The sequence below is a fragment of the Notolepis coatsorum genome (assembly GCF_963971535.1).
Source record: "Notolepis coatsorum genome assembly, chromosome: 2".
NCBI lineage: Eukaryota > Metazoa > Chordata > Actinopteri > Aulopiformes > Paralepididae > Notolepis > Notolepis coatsorum.
In genome coordinates this window covers 27,981,311-27,999,550 of record NC_140166.1, presented here as the reverse complement: position 1 = coordinate 27,999,550, position 18,240 = coordinate 27,981,311, and the positions used below count along the sequence as shown (strand labels likewise).

Genomic DNA, 18,240 nt, shown 5'->3' with positions numbered 1-18,240 from the left:
GAACTTTCTATTGAATGTACTTAAAACTGTTCTGGATATTACTGCCAGAGGTTTTAATTCTGCTTCAGACCCTCTAGCAATGCAAACAGAATATACAGCTCATTTGAATGTAAGAGCGCACACGAAGTGGCATCACAGAGTCAGAAGAGCCCCATTCATTGTCCATGGAGCACTGAGCAGCCCCAGATTTTACATCTCAGTTACAATCAGAGAGGGTTCTCTAGCTTTAGGAGAGAGTGGTGCATGTTCACAAATAGCTAACTGAACAAAAAAAGATGGTGCGAGTCGATTAAACCCTGATTACTCTGATTATCGGCCAGTCCTTCGTACCAGCAGCCATCAGGCTCCACAACAGCGGGCAGGGACCACTACCAGCAGCCGGAGAGCTAACGACAGCAGAACCCGAGAACTACTGGGAATGTCTGATCACTGGGCGTCTGACTCCCACCTAAACGGACAACGTATAACACGCCATACATACCTTATTCATACTGCACCTGTGTATACTGTACACTTACTTACTCTGTAACTGAGGGGTACAATTCCCTGACTGTATTGATAAGTATGGTATCATTAAACCACTACCGCTTTATGTACTTTAACTACTGGCCACACAGTACATGATATAGATATGATGAACACTTTCCCACCATGAAACCAAGTCCACACAAATGTATAAGTCGAATATTTAATATATAGCAAAGGGTATATACAACGTTCACTTAATGACATTTATGATTTGGAATGCACTTGTAAGGCAAATGAGTATTCGTAGGCAAATCAACATTGAATGTCCAATCTCTGGTTACGCAGGAAGCAAGTATACAACCTGGTTCTTGAGGGAACTATAGCGATGGTACTTAATGATTATAGCTGGATATACTAAAGGGGGGTCCTGCTGGTTGTAAGTCAGTAGGGGGGGGGGGGTTAGGAGAGCCGCCGGCGATATCCCATCTGGCCAACGATTTCTTGGGAGAATTCAGAGTGCTGAACACGGTGCCCACAGAACCTTGGTCCACAGATGAATATGCTTGGGCCCTCTTGTAGACGGTAGCTGCCGGTCCACAACGAAGAGACGTGAGGCGACCTCACTCGGGGTAGAGCGCCGTCTCACCTGGGCTCCTCTCGGGGGTAGTTCCAACACTCACCAGTGTTGGCTGTTATCCATGGCATAAATCAAAGCACCCAAAGCAAGTAGATAATCCAAGCCGTGTAGGGCTTGCCGTCGTCCGGGTAAGGTAATCCAATGTGCAGGTCCACTCGTCCTAGCCCAGAACTCCTCGGATGAAAGCACCACACGTGGTCTGCCCAGCCTGGTTAAGACTCTAGATAATGCGAGGAAACGATGGGGGTACTGCTCACTTTATAACTCTAACCGAACGATGCACCATACATAATAGACTATTATTAACTTAATAGAAATACGTCCCACTCGACGGCATAGTGCCAAACTATGACAATTCAACTATTAATCCACACGATGTCTCAATGCCATTCTAAGGCCAAGTTGACCATACTGCACCACACGTGGATCGTGGGTGAGGCTTAACGTCTTGCCACTAGGTTGGAGGGTAAAGAACTAAGGGCTAAGGGACTAAAAAGAAAGTTCTACTTTACTTGCGCCATATATATATGCGCTGTGAACAAATAGTACCATTCGTATTTCGGTAGACGTATTCCTACGCGGAACCGGGGCTAGTAACGACATGTTCGTCGGCACGATTGAACTTGAACCAAGGGGCTTGGCTGCTGGCGCCAAGTTCTTGTCCAATGAGAGAATGAAACTATTATGGGCTGTTAGTAGACTAAAGGGATATTCAGTGTATATGTACAAGGAATATACAAGGGATATCAAACGATATACAAATACTATTAAATATATATCCATAAATAAATATATATATTCGGTTTAATCTGATCCTTCACAACATACTCAATAGTATATATTTAGATTATAGTGTCTATTGTAATTATATTGATTGTAATGCAAATATAACTGATAGGGCAATGGGCATAGACCCTCATCTGCACCTTGATTTACACTGCCTACTTGCTCATACTGTATGTGTATACTCAAGAGTTCATTATATTGTTTACACTGCATTTCCTTTTTCACTTTTCTACTGTACTATAATTGTATGACCTGTATCATGTCTTCTACTATTACCATGTACCGCCCCTCCCACCTCCCCCATGCTGCCTGAATTTCCCCAAGGGGATCAATAAAGGAATATCTTATCTTATCTGATTAACTGGACTGATTGACTAGGGGGGGGGGGGGTTGGGGTTGGTTGGGTGAGATGCCCGAGACTTTACCCGTAGCCACTGCTTCTCCGTCAGCGCGTCGCTGTAGTCTACGTCGCGGCGGCAGCGCGAGCCACGGCCGAACAGCTTCTCCTCCTCCTCCTCGTACGTGAGCCGCTCCACCTCCGCGTCGTCTTTGATGATCCAGGACGGCAGCTCGTCCATCTCCATCAGCCGGGGCTTCCGCTTGGGGTTCCTGGCGTCCTCGCGCCGCCGGTCCATGTCCATGCGCTGCGGAGGGAGGCCGGGCCATCAGGACACTCAATACTGATCTCAGGCGTTAGCTGTTGGCCAAAAACACCTCTGCCGGAGTTTTAAGCTAGGCTATTGGTCCGTATCCGTTTTCATTCATTTGTGCTAAGCTAGGCTAGCTGTCTATTGAATGCACAGAGAAAGAATTGGTTATAGTCTGACTCTGGAGAAGACGGTAAGCGTATTTCATGATAATGTTGGCGTGTTCCTTTAAGAAGCATTCAATTCTTACCATGAAGAGCTCAAATTCATCCTCACTGCGGGCGATCATCTGGTTGAGGGTTTCATCATCAGGTACTTCATCTTCCTCCTGGAGGTAAAGACAGAAAACAAGGAATAAGTAAACCCCCCCCCAAAATTAGTAGTGTGTACTGTATAGGACAGGAATAACATAACTGGACTAGTGTGTCCTGTGTGGGACAGGAATAACAGAACTAGACTAGCGTGTACTGTAGAGTCAAGAGTTTTAATTGTCACGGCATACAAGTATACAATGAAATGCGGGTGGTCTTGCCCGCAACGATGTGCAATACAGTGGTACAACATATAATAGAATCCAATAAAAAAAAAAACATTGTGCAATAAACAGGTAACAGGTAACATGGTGTGACATCTCGGTATCTGTACATAGTTATTTACAGAGCATATAGGACATGCTAGGTAGCTTTGGCAGTGCAATACACTGTTCCTGTTATTCTAATTTAAAGTGGCCTTTCCTTTTGGCCATAAGTGTGCGGCATGAGTGTGTGCCCGCTCATGTTAAAGTGTTAAGTGGCTGCTAGTGTGTGAGCGTGCACAGCGTGCGTGTCGTGTGTGTGTTCATGTGTGCTTGTGTGTGGATAGTTCAGTGTTCTGTGGCACTCAATGTTCATTGTTCAGGGCTCTGATGGCCTGGGGGAAGAAGCTGAGCCTAAGCCGCTCTGTCCTAGTAGCTGGGGTTCGCAGGCGTCTGCCTGACCTCAGCAGCTGGAACAGGCTGTTATTGGGGTGGTGAGGGTCTTTCATTATCCTGCAGGCTCTGGATTTGCACCTCTTGTTGTATAGAACCTGCAGGGGAGGTAGTGCAATACCCGTGGTACGCTCGGCTGAGCGCACCACTCTCTGTAGGGCCTTCTTGTCTTGTGCCGTGCTGTTTCCATACCAGGCAGTGATGTTTCCGGTCAAGATGCTCTCTACAGCTCCTGAGTAGAAGGACTGGAGTATCTTCCCCGATACTCTGAACTTCCTTAACTGTCTCAGGTGGTAGAGGCGCTGTTTCGCCTTCTTTACTACTGTGTCTATGTGTGTTGACCATGTCAGATCCTCTGAGATGTGGACCCCCAGGTACTTAAAGCTGCTCACCCTGTCCACGGTAGCCCCGTTAATCATCAGTGGTGTGTGTGTCTCCTGCTGTCCTCTCCTATAATCCACGATCAGCTCCTTGGTTTTACCAATGTTCAGGAGCAGGCTGTTGTCCTGGCACCAGCGTTCCAGTACCTCAACCTCCTCCCGGTAGGCCTTCTCGTCGTTGTCCGAGATCAGCCCCACCACCACCGTGTCGTCTGCGAACTTCACTATGGAGTTGGAACTGAACTTGGCCACACAGTCGTGTGTGTAGAGTGAGTACAGCAGGGGGCTTAGAACACAGCCCTGGGGGGACCCGATGCTCAGGGTGATGGTGTTGGAGGTCTAACCCCCCACCCTGACCGCCTGGGGTCTTTCACTCAGAAAGTCCAGTACCCAGGCGCTCAGGGCGGAGCTCAGACCCAGCTCGATCAGCTTGTCCACCAGTCTGGTGGGGACTATGGTGTTGAACGCTGAGCTGTAGTCAATGAACAACAGTCTCACATAGCCCCCCTTCTGACGGTCAAGGTGGGAGAGGGTGCTGTGCAGTACCTGGGAGACCGCGTCGTCAGTGGACCTGTTTGTCCTGTATGCAAATTGCATAGGGTCCATATCACTGGGGAGGGAGGCACAAATGTGGTCCTTGACCAGCCTCTCAAAACATTTCATGACCACAGAGGTGAGTGCCACCGGTCTGTAGTCATTTGGACATGTTGGGGAGGGTTTCTTCGGTACAGGGATGATGGTAGACATCTTAAAGCAGGCAGGGACCACTGACTCCGCCAGGGATTGATTAAATATGGCGGTGAACACCGGGGCAAGCTGGTTGGCACAGGACTTAAGTATGCGTCCTGTTATACCATCTGGGCCAGCAGCCTTCCTGGTGTTCACCTGCATAAATGCTCTTCTCACACTGTGTACCGTCAAGGAGAGAGCGTCCCCGCCCCCCCGCGGATGCCCCCCCCCCCCTCCACACCAGTGACGTCACTAGCCGTTGGGCTAGCAGTGCCACTGTTTGCACCAAACCGCGCGTAGAAGGTGTTGAGCTGGTCCGCAAGGGAGGCGTCGTCGCTCCCCATTGAGGGGGCGCTGACTTTGTAGTCAGTTATAGTCCTCAGTCCCTGCCATAAGCCTCTTGTGTCATTCTGTGCCATTTGTGCCTCCATCTGTCGGCATACGTCCTCTTAGCAAGTTTGACAGCCTTGCACAGAGTGTAGACTGTTGTCTTGTACTCTTCCATGTTTCCTGACTCTCTGCCCTGGTTATAAGCAGTGGTGCGAGAGTTCAGGGCTGCTCTGATGGTACTGTCCACCCATGGTTTCTGGTTTGGGAACACCCTCGCCTTCTTTGTGGGGACGATACTATCAGCCAGTGTTGTTATGAATGACACCACAGCGTCTGTGTAATCGCTGACGTCACTGTTACTCCTCCTGAACATTCCCTTGTATAGGACAGGAATAACAGAACTAGACTAGTGTGTACTGTATAGGACAGGAATAACAGAACTAGACTAGTGTGTCCTGCGTGGGACAGGAATAACATAACTAGACTAGTGTGTACTGTATAGGACAGGAATAACAGAACTGGACTAGTGTGTACTGTATAGGACAGGAATAACAGAACTAGACTAGTGTGTCCTGCGTGGGACAGGGATAACATAACTGGACTAGTGTGTCCTGTATAGGACAGGGATAACATAACTGGACTAGTGTGTCCTGTGTGGGACAGGAATAACAGAACTGGACTAGTGTGTCCTGTGTGGGACAGGAATAACATAACTGGACTAGTGTGTCCTGTATAGGACAGGAATAACAGAACTGGACTAGTGTGTACTGTATAGGACAAGAATAACAGAACTGGACTAGTGTGTCCTGTATAGGACAGGAATAACAGAACTGGACTAGTGTGTCCTGTATAGGACAGGAATAACAGAACTGGACTAGTGTGTCCTGTGTGGGACAGGAATAACATAACTGGACTAGTGTGTCCTGTATAGGACAGGAATAACAGAACTGGACTAGTGTGTCCTGTGTGGGACAGGAATAACATAACTGGACTAGTGTGTCCTGTGTGGGACAGGAATAACATAACTGGACTAGTGTGTCCTGTATAGGACAGGAATAACAGAACTGGACTAGTGTGTCCTGTATAGGACAGGGATAACAGAACTGGACTAGTGTGTCCTGTATAGGACAGGAATAACATAACTGGACTAGTGTGTCCTGTATAGGACAGGGATAACAGAACTGGACTAGTGTGTCCTGTATAGGACAGGAATAACAGAACTGGACTAGTGTGTCCTGTGTGGGACAGGAATAACATAACTGGACTAGTGTGTCCTGTATAGGACAGGAATAACATAACTGGACTAGTGTGTCCTGTATAGGACAGGAATAACAGAACTGGACTAGTGTGTCCTGTGTGGGACAGGAATAACATAACTGGACTAGTGTGTCCTGTATGCCTATTGCTTAATGACAAGCATAGAGTGCTGCTTTTGCTTCCGCGTTTTCCCTGATTGGCTGCGCCATGCCCCGCGGCAGGCGCGGCAACCGCAGAGCAGAGCGGCAGAGCGAGCGGAGCGGAGCGGCAGAGCGCGAGCAAAATTAGGTAACCGCCCAAGTAATCCGCCATGATTTTCATTCGGCGCTTCAGCTCACATGGCAGAGCAGCGGTCCTGCGGTCCTGCGGTTCGTTGTTGACGAGTTCGAATCCCATGAATCTTTTTTTTTTAACGTGATTTTTTTTTTAACGTGTATTCTTTCGCCGGTTAAGGTTAGGCATGGTTAAGGTTAAGGTTAAGGTTAGGCATTGTTTCGGAGTTGGTTAAGGTTAGAACGGTTAAGTTTAGGCGCTGTTAAGGAGCTGGTTAAGGTTAGAGTTTGTCAAAGAGAATGGCAATATTCTTTCTATGGTTAAGGTTAGGCATGGTTAAGGTTAAGGTTAAGGTTAGGCATTGTTTCGGAGTTGGTTAAGGTTAGAACGGTTAAGTTTAGGCGCTGTTAAGGAGCTGGTTAAGGTTAGAGTTTGTCTTAGAGACAGCCTATTTCCGCACTGCCGCTCTCCCGCGTTGCCGCGGTCACATGGTCAAAGCAGCCAATCAGGGAAAATGCGGAAGCAAAAGCAGCACTCTATGCTTGTCATTAAGCAATAGGCGTCCTGTATAGGACAGGAATAACAGAACTGGACTAGTGTGTACTGTATAGGACAGGAATAACATAACTGGACTAGTGTGTCCTGTATAGGACAGGAATAACAGAACTGGACTAGTGTGTCCTGCGTGGGACAGGAATAACATAACTGGACTAGTGTGTACTGTGTAGGACAGGAATAACAGAACTGGACTAGTGTGTCCTGTGTGGGACAGGAATAACAGAACTGGACTAGTGTGTCCTGCGTGGGACAGGGATAACAGAACTGGACTAGTGTCATCATCAAACCTTTATTTAACCAGAAATAAAAACCTTTTCAAGGGTGATCTGGCCAAGAAGGAGGCAAGCACGAATTATGTCAATACATATACATAACAAAGCACAATACACATACAAGTTGTCAGTAGACTACCATACAACTGAAATGTAAAATGAAAAATCTAATTCAGCTCAATAAAATACAAGCACAATAAAACGGTAACAATCAGCCACAGCGTACTGAGGGACAGCGGACAGAGGTCAGAGGTGAAGTAGAAAAGTGCTACACATCAAAGCAGGAGCAGCAGGTGACAAGGATTTCAGATATGCTTTAGTTTGAAGCAATACAAAGAGATCAGAGAGGCCAATTTGAGACGTGTCTGGAGGTCATTGCAGGACCAAGGGCCGAAATAAAATATGCTTCTTTTACTTGCCTCAGTCGGCACGGGCGGCATTTTAAAGCGCATCCAGGTGCTGGATCAGAGATTGAGGGAGTTTTGAGTTAATTCAAGCTTGGAACTGAAAGTTTACCAAGAACAGCCATATATATTATAGTGTGTACTGTGTGGGACGGGAATGGGTGCAATGAAAACAGATACAAATGTCTCCCAGGGGCAATAATCTATTAGTTAAATCAGGTTCTCAAAACGTCCTGAACTTTATCATTCATGAATTAGTCTACTTCTATCTGTTGATTATCTGTCAAGGTCTCTTAACCACTTAACGTTCTGAAGGCCCGCCCTGTCGCTCGTCGCAACACATTATACAGCCGTCTGTCGGCGTCACACTGTGTTATTGTCCCTCAACCAACACATCGATTGAAAGCTAAAATGGCCGTTGATTAATTGACACACCGCCTGACCTACTACATGCTTCCAATCTCGGGTTATAAGACCAAGCAGCCAATGAGTGTCAGTTTAGAAAAAGAGACCACCTCCGGTTTCGCCTCTCAATGACCGGACAAATCACCACTGACACTGAAAATTATTGACCGTTTGTGTAGCCAATGAAATTCTGAAAAGAATTACATCTTACTTGAGTTGGTTTTCTGAGGCAGAGAAGCGGTAAAAGCAGTAAAAGCGTACCGTACGAAAGTGAATGACCTCCCTCTCCGGAGCGGAAACTGCGCCAGTCTGTTGTTGCGCTGTTCTGTTGTTGATCTGTTGTATGAGAAGGGGGTGAGAAGGGGTGGGGGTGGTGTATATAAAAAGAGATTAGTGATGTGAGGGGGAGAGGGGACTGAGGTAGTGTTGACAATTTTTGGAAAAGGCTTAACATACCATTACATAAAGTTATTATTATTATTACATAGAGATGTGTAAAACACAATTTTTTTGTGATATATGTTATCAACTTTGGACATGTTCTAGGTACGACTTCGGGCTATGGCCCCAGCAGTGTTTTCAGCTAATAAGCAGGCATCAGTTTGCAAAATAATTCAGATGAAAATGAAAAAAGACTTTATTTCAGTGTGGAAGAAAATTCAGTGTTTCCTTTCAAAAGAGGCCAGACTTGTGCATCTGCTACAAATGGTTTCAGAATAGTGTCCGATTTACTTTCAGTATGCAATCGACAGGCGTTTTATGCAAAATATGCAGGACTGTTAAGAGGTTAATAACAAGGCAGGTGAAACCTCTCTCTTCTCTCTTACAAACGTCTGACCTCACCTCGTTCTGTTCCTCTGTCTCCAGAATGGCCTGGAGGAAAACACGGCGCTCGTGGCTCGAGGACTTCTGGTCAAACATGCCCGCCTGGATGACCTTCTGGTCCACGTTGAGCTTGTATTTGGCTGCCGCCAGGATCTTCTCCTCGACACTGTTGACGGTACAGAGGCGGAGCACGCGCACCTCGTTCACCTGCCCGATGCGGTGGGCGCGGTCCTGAGCCTGGAGGTCCTGTGATGGAGCCGGGGGATGATAAGGGTGAGATGCATGAGACAGGGAGAAGCGCCTCGGTCTTCAAAGCTACAACACAACAAACAACATACATGTGGTGAATATACCTGGTTCCACACTCTACTGATCTGGTGAGGATTCCACACTCTATTGATCTGGTGAGGATTCCACACACTACTGATCTGGTGAGGATTCCACACACTACTGATCTGGTGAGGATTCCACACACTACTGATCTGGTGAGGATTCCACACTCTACTGATCTGGTGAGGATTCCACACTCTACTGATCTGGTGAGGATTCCACTCTACTGATCTGGTGAGGGTTCCACTCTACTGATCTGGTGAGGGTTCCACTCTACTGATCTGATATGGGTTCCACTCTACTGATCTGACATGGGTTCCACTCTACTGATCTGACATGGGTTCCACTCTACTGATCTGACATGGGTTCCACTCTACTGATCTGACATGGGTTCCACTCTACTGATCTGACATGGGTTCCACTCTACTGATCTGACATGGGTTCCACTCTACTGATCTGACATGGGTTCCACTCTACTGATCTGACATGGGTTCCACTCTACTGATCTGACATGGGTTCCACTCTACTGATCTGACATGGGTTCCACTCTACTGATCTGACATGGGTTCCACTCTACTGATCTGACATGGGTTCCACTCTACTGATCTGACATGGGTTCCACTCTACTGATGTGACATGGGTTCCACTCTACTGATGTGACATGGGTTCCACTCTACTGATGTGACATGGGTTCCACTCTACTGATCTGCTATGGGTTCCACTCCAATGATCTGCTGAACTTTCCATGCTCGACTTACTTATTGGCGGTTCTACTTTAATGACCTGATAGGGGTTCCACTGCTCTGACCTGATGGGGGTTCCACTGCTCTGACCTGATGGGGGTTCCACTGCTCTGACCTGATGGGGGTTCCACTGCTCTGACCTGATGGGGGTTCCACTGCTCTGACCTGATGGGGTTCCACTGCTCTGACCTGATGGGGGTTCCACTGCTCTGACCTGATGGGGGTTCCACTGCTCTGACCTGATGGGGGTTCCACTGCTCTGACCTGATGGGGGTTCCACTGCTCTGACCTGATGGGGGTTCCACTGCTCTGACCTGATGGGGGTTCCAGTCGCTGACTAACCTGGTGGGGGTTCCAGTCGCTGACTAACCTGGTGGGGGTTCCAGTCGCTGACTAACCTAACCTGATGGGGGTTCCAGTCGCTGACTAACCTGATGGGGGTTCCAGTCACTGACTAACCTGGTGGGGGTTCCAGTCGCTGACTAACCTGGTGGGGGTTCCAGTCGCTGACTAACCTGGTGGGGGTTCCAGTCACTGACTAACCTGGTGGGGGTTCCAGTCGCTGACTAACCTGGTGGGGGTTCCAGTCGCTGTCAAAGATGACGACCGTGTCCGCAGCCTGCAGGTTGAGGCCCAGGCCCCCGGCTCTGGTGCTGAGCAGGAAGATGAAGAACTTAGAGCCCTTCTCGTTGAACTTTACCAGCAGATCCGCACGATCCTCAGACTTGGTGGTTCCTGCAACATGGAGCAAGATCATCCTCAATTAAAGAGGTATTTCACCCATTTCTAACCTAAATCCTCTTGTTCTGTTGTGAGGACGACACTACATTTACATTTAGCTGAACACTTTTATCCAAAGTGACTTACAAGTTTTGTACGACAAGTCAGCAGGAAGGGTACAACTCTATCAGCTGAGTAACAATGTTCATCAAAGTGTTCAAACTCGAGTGCTGCAGTGTATGGTACTAGTATAATTTAGGAAGAGTGCATGACAGTAGAGTACTTCTTCATTTAAGATATTGATTGAAGAAGTGTGTTTTTAGTTGACGGCGAAAGATTGGTGGGGTTTCGGCTGTCCTAATTGTGGTGGGAAATCCGTTCCACCATTGTAGAACAAATACAGAGAATAGGCGGCTTCTCTTTGATGACCCTCCCAGAGCTCGGATAGGAGTGGGTCTGAGGCGGCCGTATTCTGTATTCAGGTTGAAAATGTACAAAGTGGCCCTTAACACATTGAGTGCCACGCCCCTTCCTGGAAGTGACCACTTCCGTGCCGCCCATTAAACCCATGTAAACGTAGTTGTAGTTTGTAGAACTAAACCTATATTTTATAGTATCGCCATGGGTCTAATAACGCTGTCGAGTCTCATTGAACTTAGTCCGGCCGCTTCTGAGCAATTCCAGGGAAAAGACACGAAAACAGCGTTTTTGTGTAATTCAATAAACACGTTGTCATTTTTAGCCTGATTATCGGATCTTCCTGAAATCAACACTAGATCATCACTATTATCCTTTGTGGTGAACGCATGCAATGTGGTTTAGATCAACGCAAGCTTTCATATATAGTAAGTATACTGAAGTAATGCAAAAAAAAGAATCCAATAATCTCATCGCCATTCCAGTTATCCACAGCGATCGTCCCTCCGACGTTATTGGGCATTGCTCTTCAACGGGCGGGCGGGGTCAGTTGTCCAAGCCATCCCTATAAGCGTATGTTTTGTCGGAGTGTTTAGGACCCGCCCCCACGCCGCAGCTCGGTATAGAAAATAAACGAACCCATTTCTAACCGGGTGCATTACTGGCCGAAGGCGTTAGAGGGCGGTATAATACTGTCTGACAGCTTAGACACACTCAGAACAGTATGCACAAGGTGTCCCGCTGAATTATGAATGGATATAGATAATAAAAGAAATACCGTGACAGGGGCGGCTATGTGGCGCAGTGGGCAAGGCGCTCGCTACGAATGCTGGAGACTAGGCTCGAACAGGATGCCTCAAGGGATGAGCCAAGGAAACCGTAAAAGAAGGAAGGGTCATCCCTAGGGATGGGTACCGAATTCGGTACTTTTGAGGTACCGAACCGAAACACGTCGGTACTACAGAGTATCGAATCAAGTGAGAAACCAAAAAAAAAAAAGAAAAAAAAAAAAGAAAAAAAAATTTATTCATTTTTTTTTTATCCTTTTTTTACTTTTTTTTTTATTTTACTTTTTTCTTTTCATGTCAACGTTCACACGCACAATATATGCTTACCTAGGAATTGACTTGATTCAACAACAAAGCAGTCGGAGCAATGACAAGCCGAAAACTGTCGAAATTGTAGTTATTTGAAGTTTGGATTATTTTTTTACGACTGAGGTAGGTAAATTAAATTTCTTGAGACTAAAGTACCGAAAAAAGGTACCGTTGGGTACCGGTATCGATTCACAGGTACCGGTACCGGTACCGGTATCGGTTAAAATGTGAAAGGTACCCATCCCTAGTCATCCCGTCACTGTGTAGCACATGAACAGACATTGGTGCCAAATGTGGAAAGTTTCAGTTCCGGCTGAGCTGATTCTGAATCAGTATGTGGGTTGTGGGATCAGACCTGTCATTTAAACAGGTTACTACATCGGATGTCAGAATCAGCAAATTGTTGTAATTTCTTTCTTTTTCTTTCTTTCTTTCATCACTAAGCAAATGAAATAAACAATTGGTCATAATAAAAAATTAAGAGATTATGGATTTTTAGAGGCCTCCATCACTGATCAAGCCCTCTATGGTTCAATACGTCTTCAAACTACTTTTAAATCATCACCAGCCTCCTGTTAAAGGAACACGGCAACATTATGATGAAATGTGCTTACGGTCTTCTCCAGAGTCAGACAAGGAGATAGATACCAATTTCCTCTGTGCGTTCCAATAGAAAAGCTATCCATGCTACAAGCTAGCCTAGCTTAGCACAAATGAATGGAAGCAGATAGGGATCAGCTCGCCTAGCTGTTAGCTAGCTTAAAGGTCACATGCATTGCTATTCCTTGAACTTTACACAATTCCTGTGAGTCTATGGAACACATCTGTAAAGTTAAAAAAATATATATAAAATGCATTGTTTATTTAATGCATGGGACCTTTACAACTGTGGGAGAGGTGTTTTTGCCCAACAGTAGCTGATCTGTATCTGCTTCCAATCATTTGTGCTAAGCTAGGCTAACTTGCAGCCAGATAGCTTTCTACTGAACACACAGTGGAGGAAATTGGTAACCTACAAATACGAGACAGTTCTGACAGCACAATATTGATGTAACTAAGATATCCACTGGGAGAAATGTTTTAATGGATAGATATGTACAATACAACGCGATGCGATTAACAGATAGCCTGCCTGCCAACGCATCAGAATGGCTGGATCTTTGAGACACCTGGTGGCAGATAACAGAACAGCACGTCCACAAGGAATTATGAATCAACACGAGAGCACGGCGTCAGGGCCGCCTGTTACCGCTGGTAGAATGCGCTAGGAATACTTTACTCCATCTGTAAGAAATAGGGCCAGGGATCCAAAAATCTAAATGATCCCTTTAAATGTGATCAGAGCTAAGAGCGGGAGAGAGACAAGAAAGACGCAGATGCAGGTACAGGAAGTTGTAACTATGGTTCTGCTCACCATAGACGCAGGTAGAGAAAGTTGTGCTCCTAACTGTCTAGACGTAGGTAGAGAAAGTTGTGCTCTTAACCGTCTGACGCAGGTACAGGAAGTTGTAACTATGGTGCTGCTCACCGTCTAGACACAGGTACAGGAAGTTGTAACTATGGTGCTGCTCACCGTCTAGACACAGGTACAGGAAGTTGTAACTATGGTGCTGCTCACCATCTAGACGCAGGTACAGGAAGTTGTAACTATGGTGCTGCTCACCGTCTAGACGCAGGTACAGGAAGTTGTAACTATGGTGCTGCTCACCGTCTAGACGCAGGTAAAGAAAGTTGTAACTATAGACCACCGCAACACTTCCGGGATTCTGAAATCGGGGAGGAGATAGCGGGGGGAGCATATGAATGAATGTGGGTGAGAGCCTTGATGTAAGTGATTGCAGCTACGGCTGTGGGGGTGCTAGAGACATGATCGAATAGACTTTTATGTGCCTGAATCTCCTGAACACGGCGCAACCCATTCCTAATCGATCAGAACTAAATCGGCCGAGATCAAGTCCTGTTTTCAGCACCTACTCCCCATACGCATGCGCAGATTGTCAACGGAGTCTGAACGGTGCGAGACTACGCGTGAATGAATGTGGAATGTTCCATCAGAGGGGGGGAGCTTGTGGTGGTAGTTTGAGTGGCTATAGACCACTGCACTTAAATATAAACATTAGTCTACCTGGAGACTCAATGAGGTAATTGTAGATGTCGCCATAAGACGCGTCTGGCCATTTAGTGGGATAATTTTTTCATTATCCTGTTCGACTGAAAGGACACTGGCCACCGAAGCTCCCCCCTCTGATGGATTCATTCGCGCGTCGCCTCACGCCGTTCAGACTCCGTTGACAATCTGCGCATGCGTATGGGGAGTAGGTGCTGAAAAAGGGACTTGATCTCGGCCGATTTAGTTCTGATCGATTAGGAATGGGTGGCGCCGTGTTCAGGAGATTCAGGCGCATAAAAGTCTATTGCATCATGTCTCTAGCACCCGCACAGCCGTAGCTGCAACCACTTACATCAAGGCTCTCATCCACATTCATTCATTTGCTCCCCCCGCTATCTCCTCCCCGATTTCAATGTAACGTGCAAGTGCAGTGGTCTATAGTGCTGCTCACCGTCTAGACGCAGGTACAGGAAGTTGTAACTATGGTGCTGCTCACCGTCTAGACGCAGGTACAGGAAGTTGTAACTATGGTGCTGCTCACCGTCTAGACGTAGGTACAGGAAGTTGTAACTATGGTGCTGCTCACCGTCTAGACGCAGGTACAGGAAGTTCCGGTACGAGAAGTAGTCTTCCATGATGGTCATGAGCGTGGTCATCTGGCAGAAGAGGAGCACTCTGTGGTTGGTGGCGTGCAGCTTGGGCAGGATACGATCCAGCAGCTCAAATTTCCCAGAAGCTCGATACAGCTCATACCTGGATGGAGAGGTCACGGAAGCAATGATGAAACAATGATGTGTAATAACAGTAATTAGTGGTATTATGCAGTGAGCTAGTGTAAAGAAACTGTCCAGTTCACTTCACTAAGTTCACTCTCTCGGTGTGTGTTGTGAAATGAATAATAGGACCGTACGCACGGTGAGACAATGGACTGAACTAAACACTCATACCACACAAGATATCTTATTTCACACCAAGCAGCAGGGTGGGCTGGGTGTTCCCAACTTTGAATGGACTTACATTGCCACAAGGCTCAGCCATCTTCTCAACATGCTGAACAGTGATGACCAGCACGTCAGAGAGCAGGCCAGAGCCTCTCTGTTCCTGGACCTGCAGAGACGCAATGTCCCCCTGGCACGGGGGTTGGACCCAAGCTTCCTGGGCTACAGGAGGAAACTGGACAGTCGCTCCCCAGGATTCGGTGTGTGGTCTGACTGGCCGGACTTGAATGACCTATGCGGCTGGTCTAACGTGGCCCTGGAGTGGGTGGGGCCAAATTCAGAGACTGTGAATGTCTCTGAAGAGATCTTCTCTGACCCTAACGTATCTGTGAGGGCAACCATCAACATCTGTGGAACAGAGCATGAACTCCCACCTACCAGCCCGTGGTCATCTCATTTCGGCGCAGCAGCAACGTCAGCACTGGACTGAGCTGAAATTAGAAGGGAAGCTTGCCTGTCTCCCTACTGCTGATCACTACGTCTCACATGCAGTGTTTAAGAGTGTAACTCTCAGTGTTTATTAAGAGTGTAACTCTCGATGAGAGTATTATCATCTTCACTATAAAAGCTAGACTGCAGGTTTTACCAACTAAGCTGAATCTTTCCATCTGGCTTCCTGACAGTCAGCCATCACTGTATACACCATCACCATGGCCATGTGCAGATCACTGAAACCTGTCGCACATCCTAAATGGATGCCATGCTGACAAAGGGCTTTACATTTGTAGGCACAACATAATTGTGGACTTGATATTGAAAGATATCGGATCTACCTTTGGGTCCTCTACATCACTGTACAAGCACTGTACTGTTAAGCCCAGCATGTTTGTGATAATGATTCAGAGGTCTTCTGTAACATCTCAGCCAACACCCCTGACGTTGTGGTGGTTAATGAGTAGTAGAGGTGTTTATTCTAGAGGTTGGCTGTACCTTCGACCACAGACTGGAGGAAGCCTTTTTAACCAAGTTGCTGAAATATCAGCAGCTCAAGCTGAATATTTCACAACTAGGCTACAAGTGTCAACTTTTAGTTTTCATTTTGGCAGCCTATGTCATGTTCACAAGCTGGTGGTTAGGGACCTTCAGATGGCCCACATCTCCAAGAGAAAGGTTAAACAGTTAGCAAGGTATTGCTCTATATCTGCTATTATTGGTAGCCGCTCTATTTGGAGACGGCGTTGCTTTTTGTACCCATAGAGTAGATATAGATTTAGGGAAATGCTATTGTATCTGTTAACCCACATTTGAAACATCATCTGTGTCAATATTGTATGTGTACGATGGGTGCTGCACAGTCACAAATGTAATTGAATGACTCCCAATGAGCTAATTGCACTGTTAGTGTTTATGTCCTTAATTGTACTTTGTATTTATGTGGACATAAATAAAGCATTTAAAATGCACGTGCGTGTGTGTTTGCTTTTGTTTTTAGAGCTGATAGAACTGTAGAGAGGCAACACTGGACATTTCCATTGGCGGTCATGCAACACTGAACACAGGGAATACTAATTAACGTCAGTCATTTGTGCCTGCTGTTCTCATTTAAACAGCAGGGCAATTACCGGTGAGGCCGAGGCGGCACAACAAGCTAAAGTAATCACAGAATATTATCCAGCATTATTTAAAGGTTTTAAGACTAGATTAACCTTTTCCAATGATATGTCTTTTGAACCATGAACAAGCGCACACATACATACTAATAACTGGGATTAATCTAAGAAACAGCAGACATATCCAGTACATGTGTCCTGTGGTGTCCACAAATAAGTGCTAACAAGAAGAGTCAAAAGATTGCGAGCTGTGTGGAAATAATAACAGTCCCCTTGGAGCCATCAAACCCTTGGTGGCTGCTCTTGCTGTCAATATGACACAGTAGTAGTTGACTAACTTACCCGTTAATGATGCCATTTGGATACCCCAAGTGTTCTGCAAAGGATTCCTATGACAGAGAGAGTATTTATTGGTCTTGGGGTGATAATTAAATTGCAGAAAGGGATGATGATGCTGTTTCTAAGTTTCACTAGACATGCTTTTACCTGCGCAGGAGGTGGCTTAGAAAAGTATATTTTGTACTCAAAATTCAGCATGATCCACAAAATGTAATGAATTAAATAAATGTATTTGCCCAGGTAGTCATCTATAAGGCTGGGATGACATTAGGGCTCTGTACTGAAGAATGATATCTACTTGAATTACACTGATTTGCTATTAATTATAAACTTTTCAAACGTTTCTAAATATCTGATCCATACAACGGTATTTCAAGTTTCTCATTCTATGGAGAAAAACAAGCATTATTTCACTTTATGAAACAGCATGTACTATACATGTTACAAACAATACTTAACTTCTCTCGAATGTGCTGTACACACATGATATAAAAAAACACTTACGTTATTTTGCACGTACTGTACATACAGTATGATACAAAAAAGCACTTACACTTTTTTGCATGATAAAGGCAACATAAAAAGGCATTTGGGAAGAAAAAAAGAATAATACAGCCACATCATATTGTATGTATTGTAACTGGTATCAGTCAAAACAACCCACTATAGACGTCACACCAGCGTCCTGTAACTCTGTTCCTACCTCAATGTGCTGGAACATAGCTCCCTGTTATCAGTTTCTACCTCAATGTGCTGGAACATAGCTCCCTGTTGTCAGTTTCTACCTCAATGTGCTGGAACATAGCTCCCTGTTGTCAGTTTCTACCTCAATGTGCTGGAACATAGCTCCCTGTTGTCAGTTTCTACCTCAATGTGCTGGAACATAGCTCCCTGTTGTCAGTTCCTACCTCAATGTGCTGGAACATAGCTCCCTGTTGTCAGTTTCTACCTCAATGTGCTGGAACATAGCTCCCTGTTGTCAGTGTCTACCTCAATGT

The 18,240-nt window shown here is 46.1% G+C and overlaps 1 protein-coding gene across 6 annotated transcripts in view; it reads right to left on the bottom strand.

Moving 5' to 3' along the window:
* Positions 1-18,240, bottom strand: part of smarca2 (SWI/SNF related BAF chromatin remodeling complex subunit ATPase 2) — a 188,643-nt gene that overhangs the window by 41,428 nt on the left and 128,975 nt on the right. For 5 of the 6 annotated variants that reach the window (XM_084308943.1, XM_084308938.1, XM_084308939.1 and 2 more), the window contains 7 exons: positions 17,246-17,292; positions 14,942-15,108; positions 10,583-10,746; positions 8,957-9,184; positions 8,375-8,449; positions 2,789-2,866; positions 2,317-2,535 (listed from right to left, as the gene is read on the bottom strand). In XM_084308943.1, coding sequence (XP_084165069.1) covers positions 2,317-2,535; positions 2,789-2,866; positions 8,375-8,449; positions 8,957-9,184; positions 10,583-10,746; positions 14,942-15,108; positions 17,246-17,292 — 978 coding nt within the window. Of the gene's footprint in view, positions 1-2,316; positions 2,536-2,788; positions 2,867-8,374; positions 8,450-8,956; positions 9,185-10,582; positions 10,747-14,941; positions 15,109-17,245; positions 17,293-17,945; positions 17,959-18,240 lie in introns of those variants that run through there. The other variant, XM_084308942.1, reaches the window with a different exon arrangement.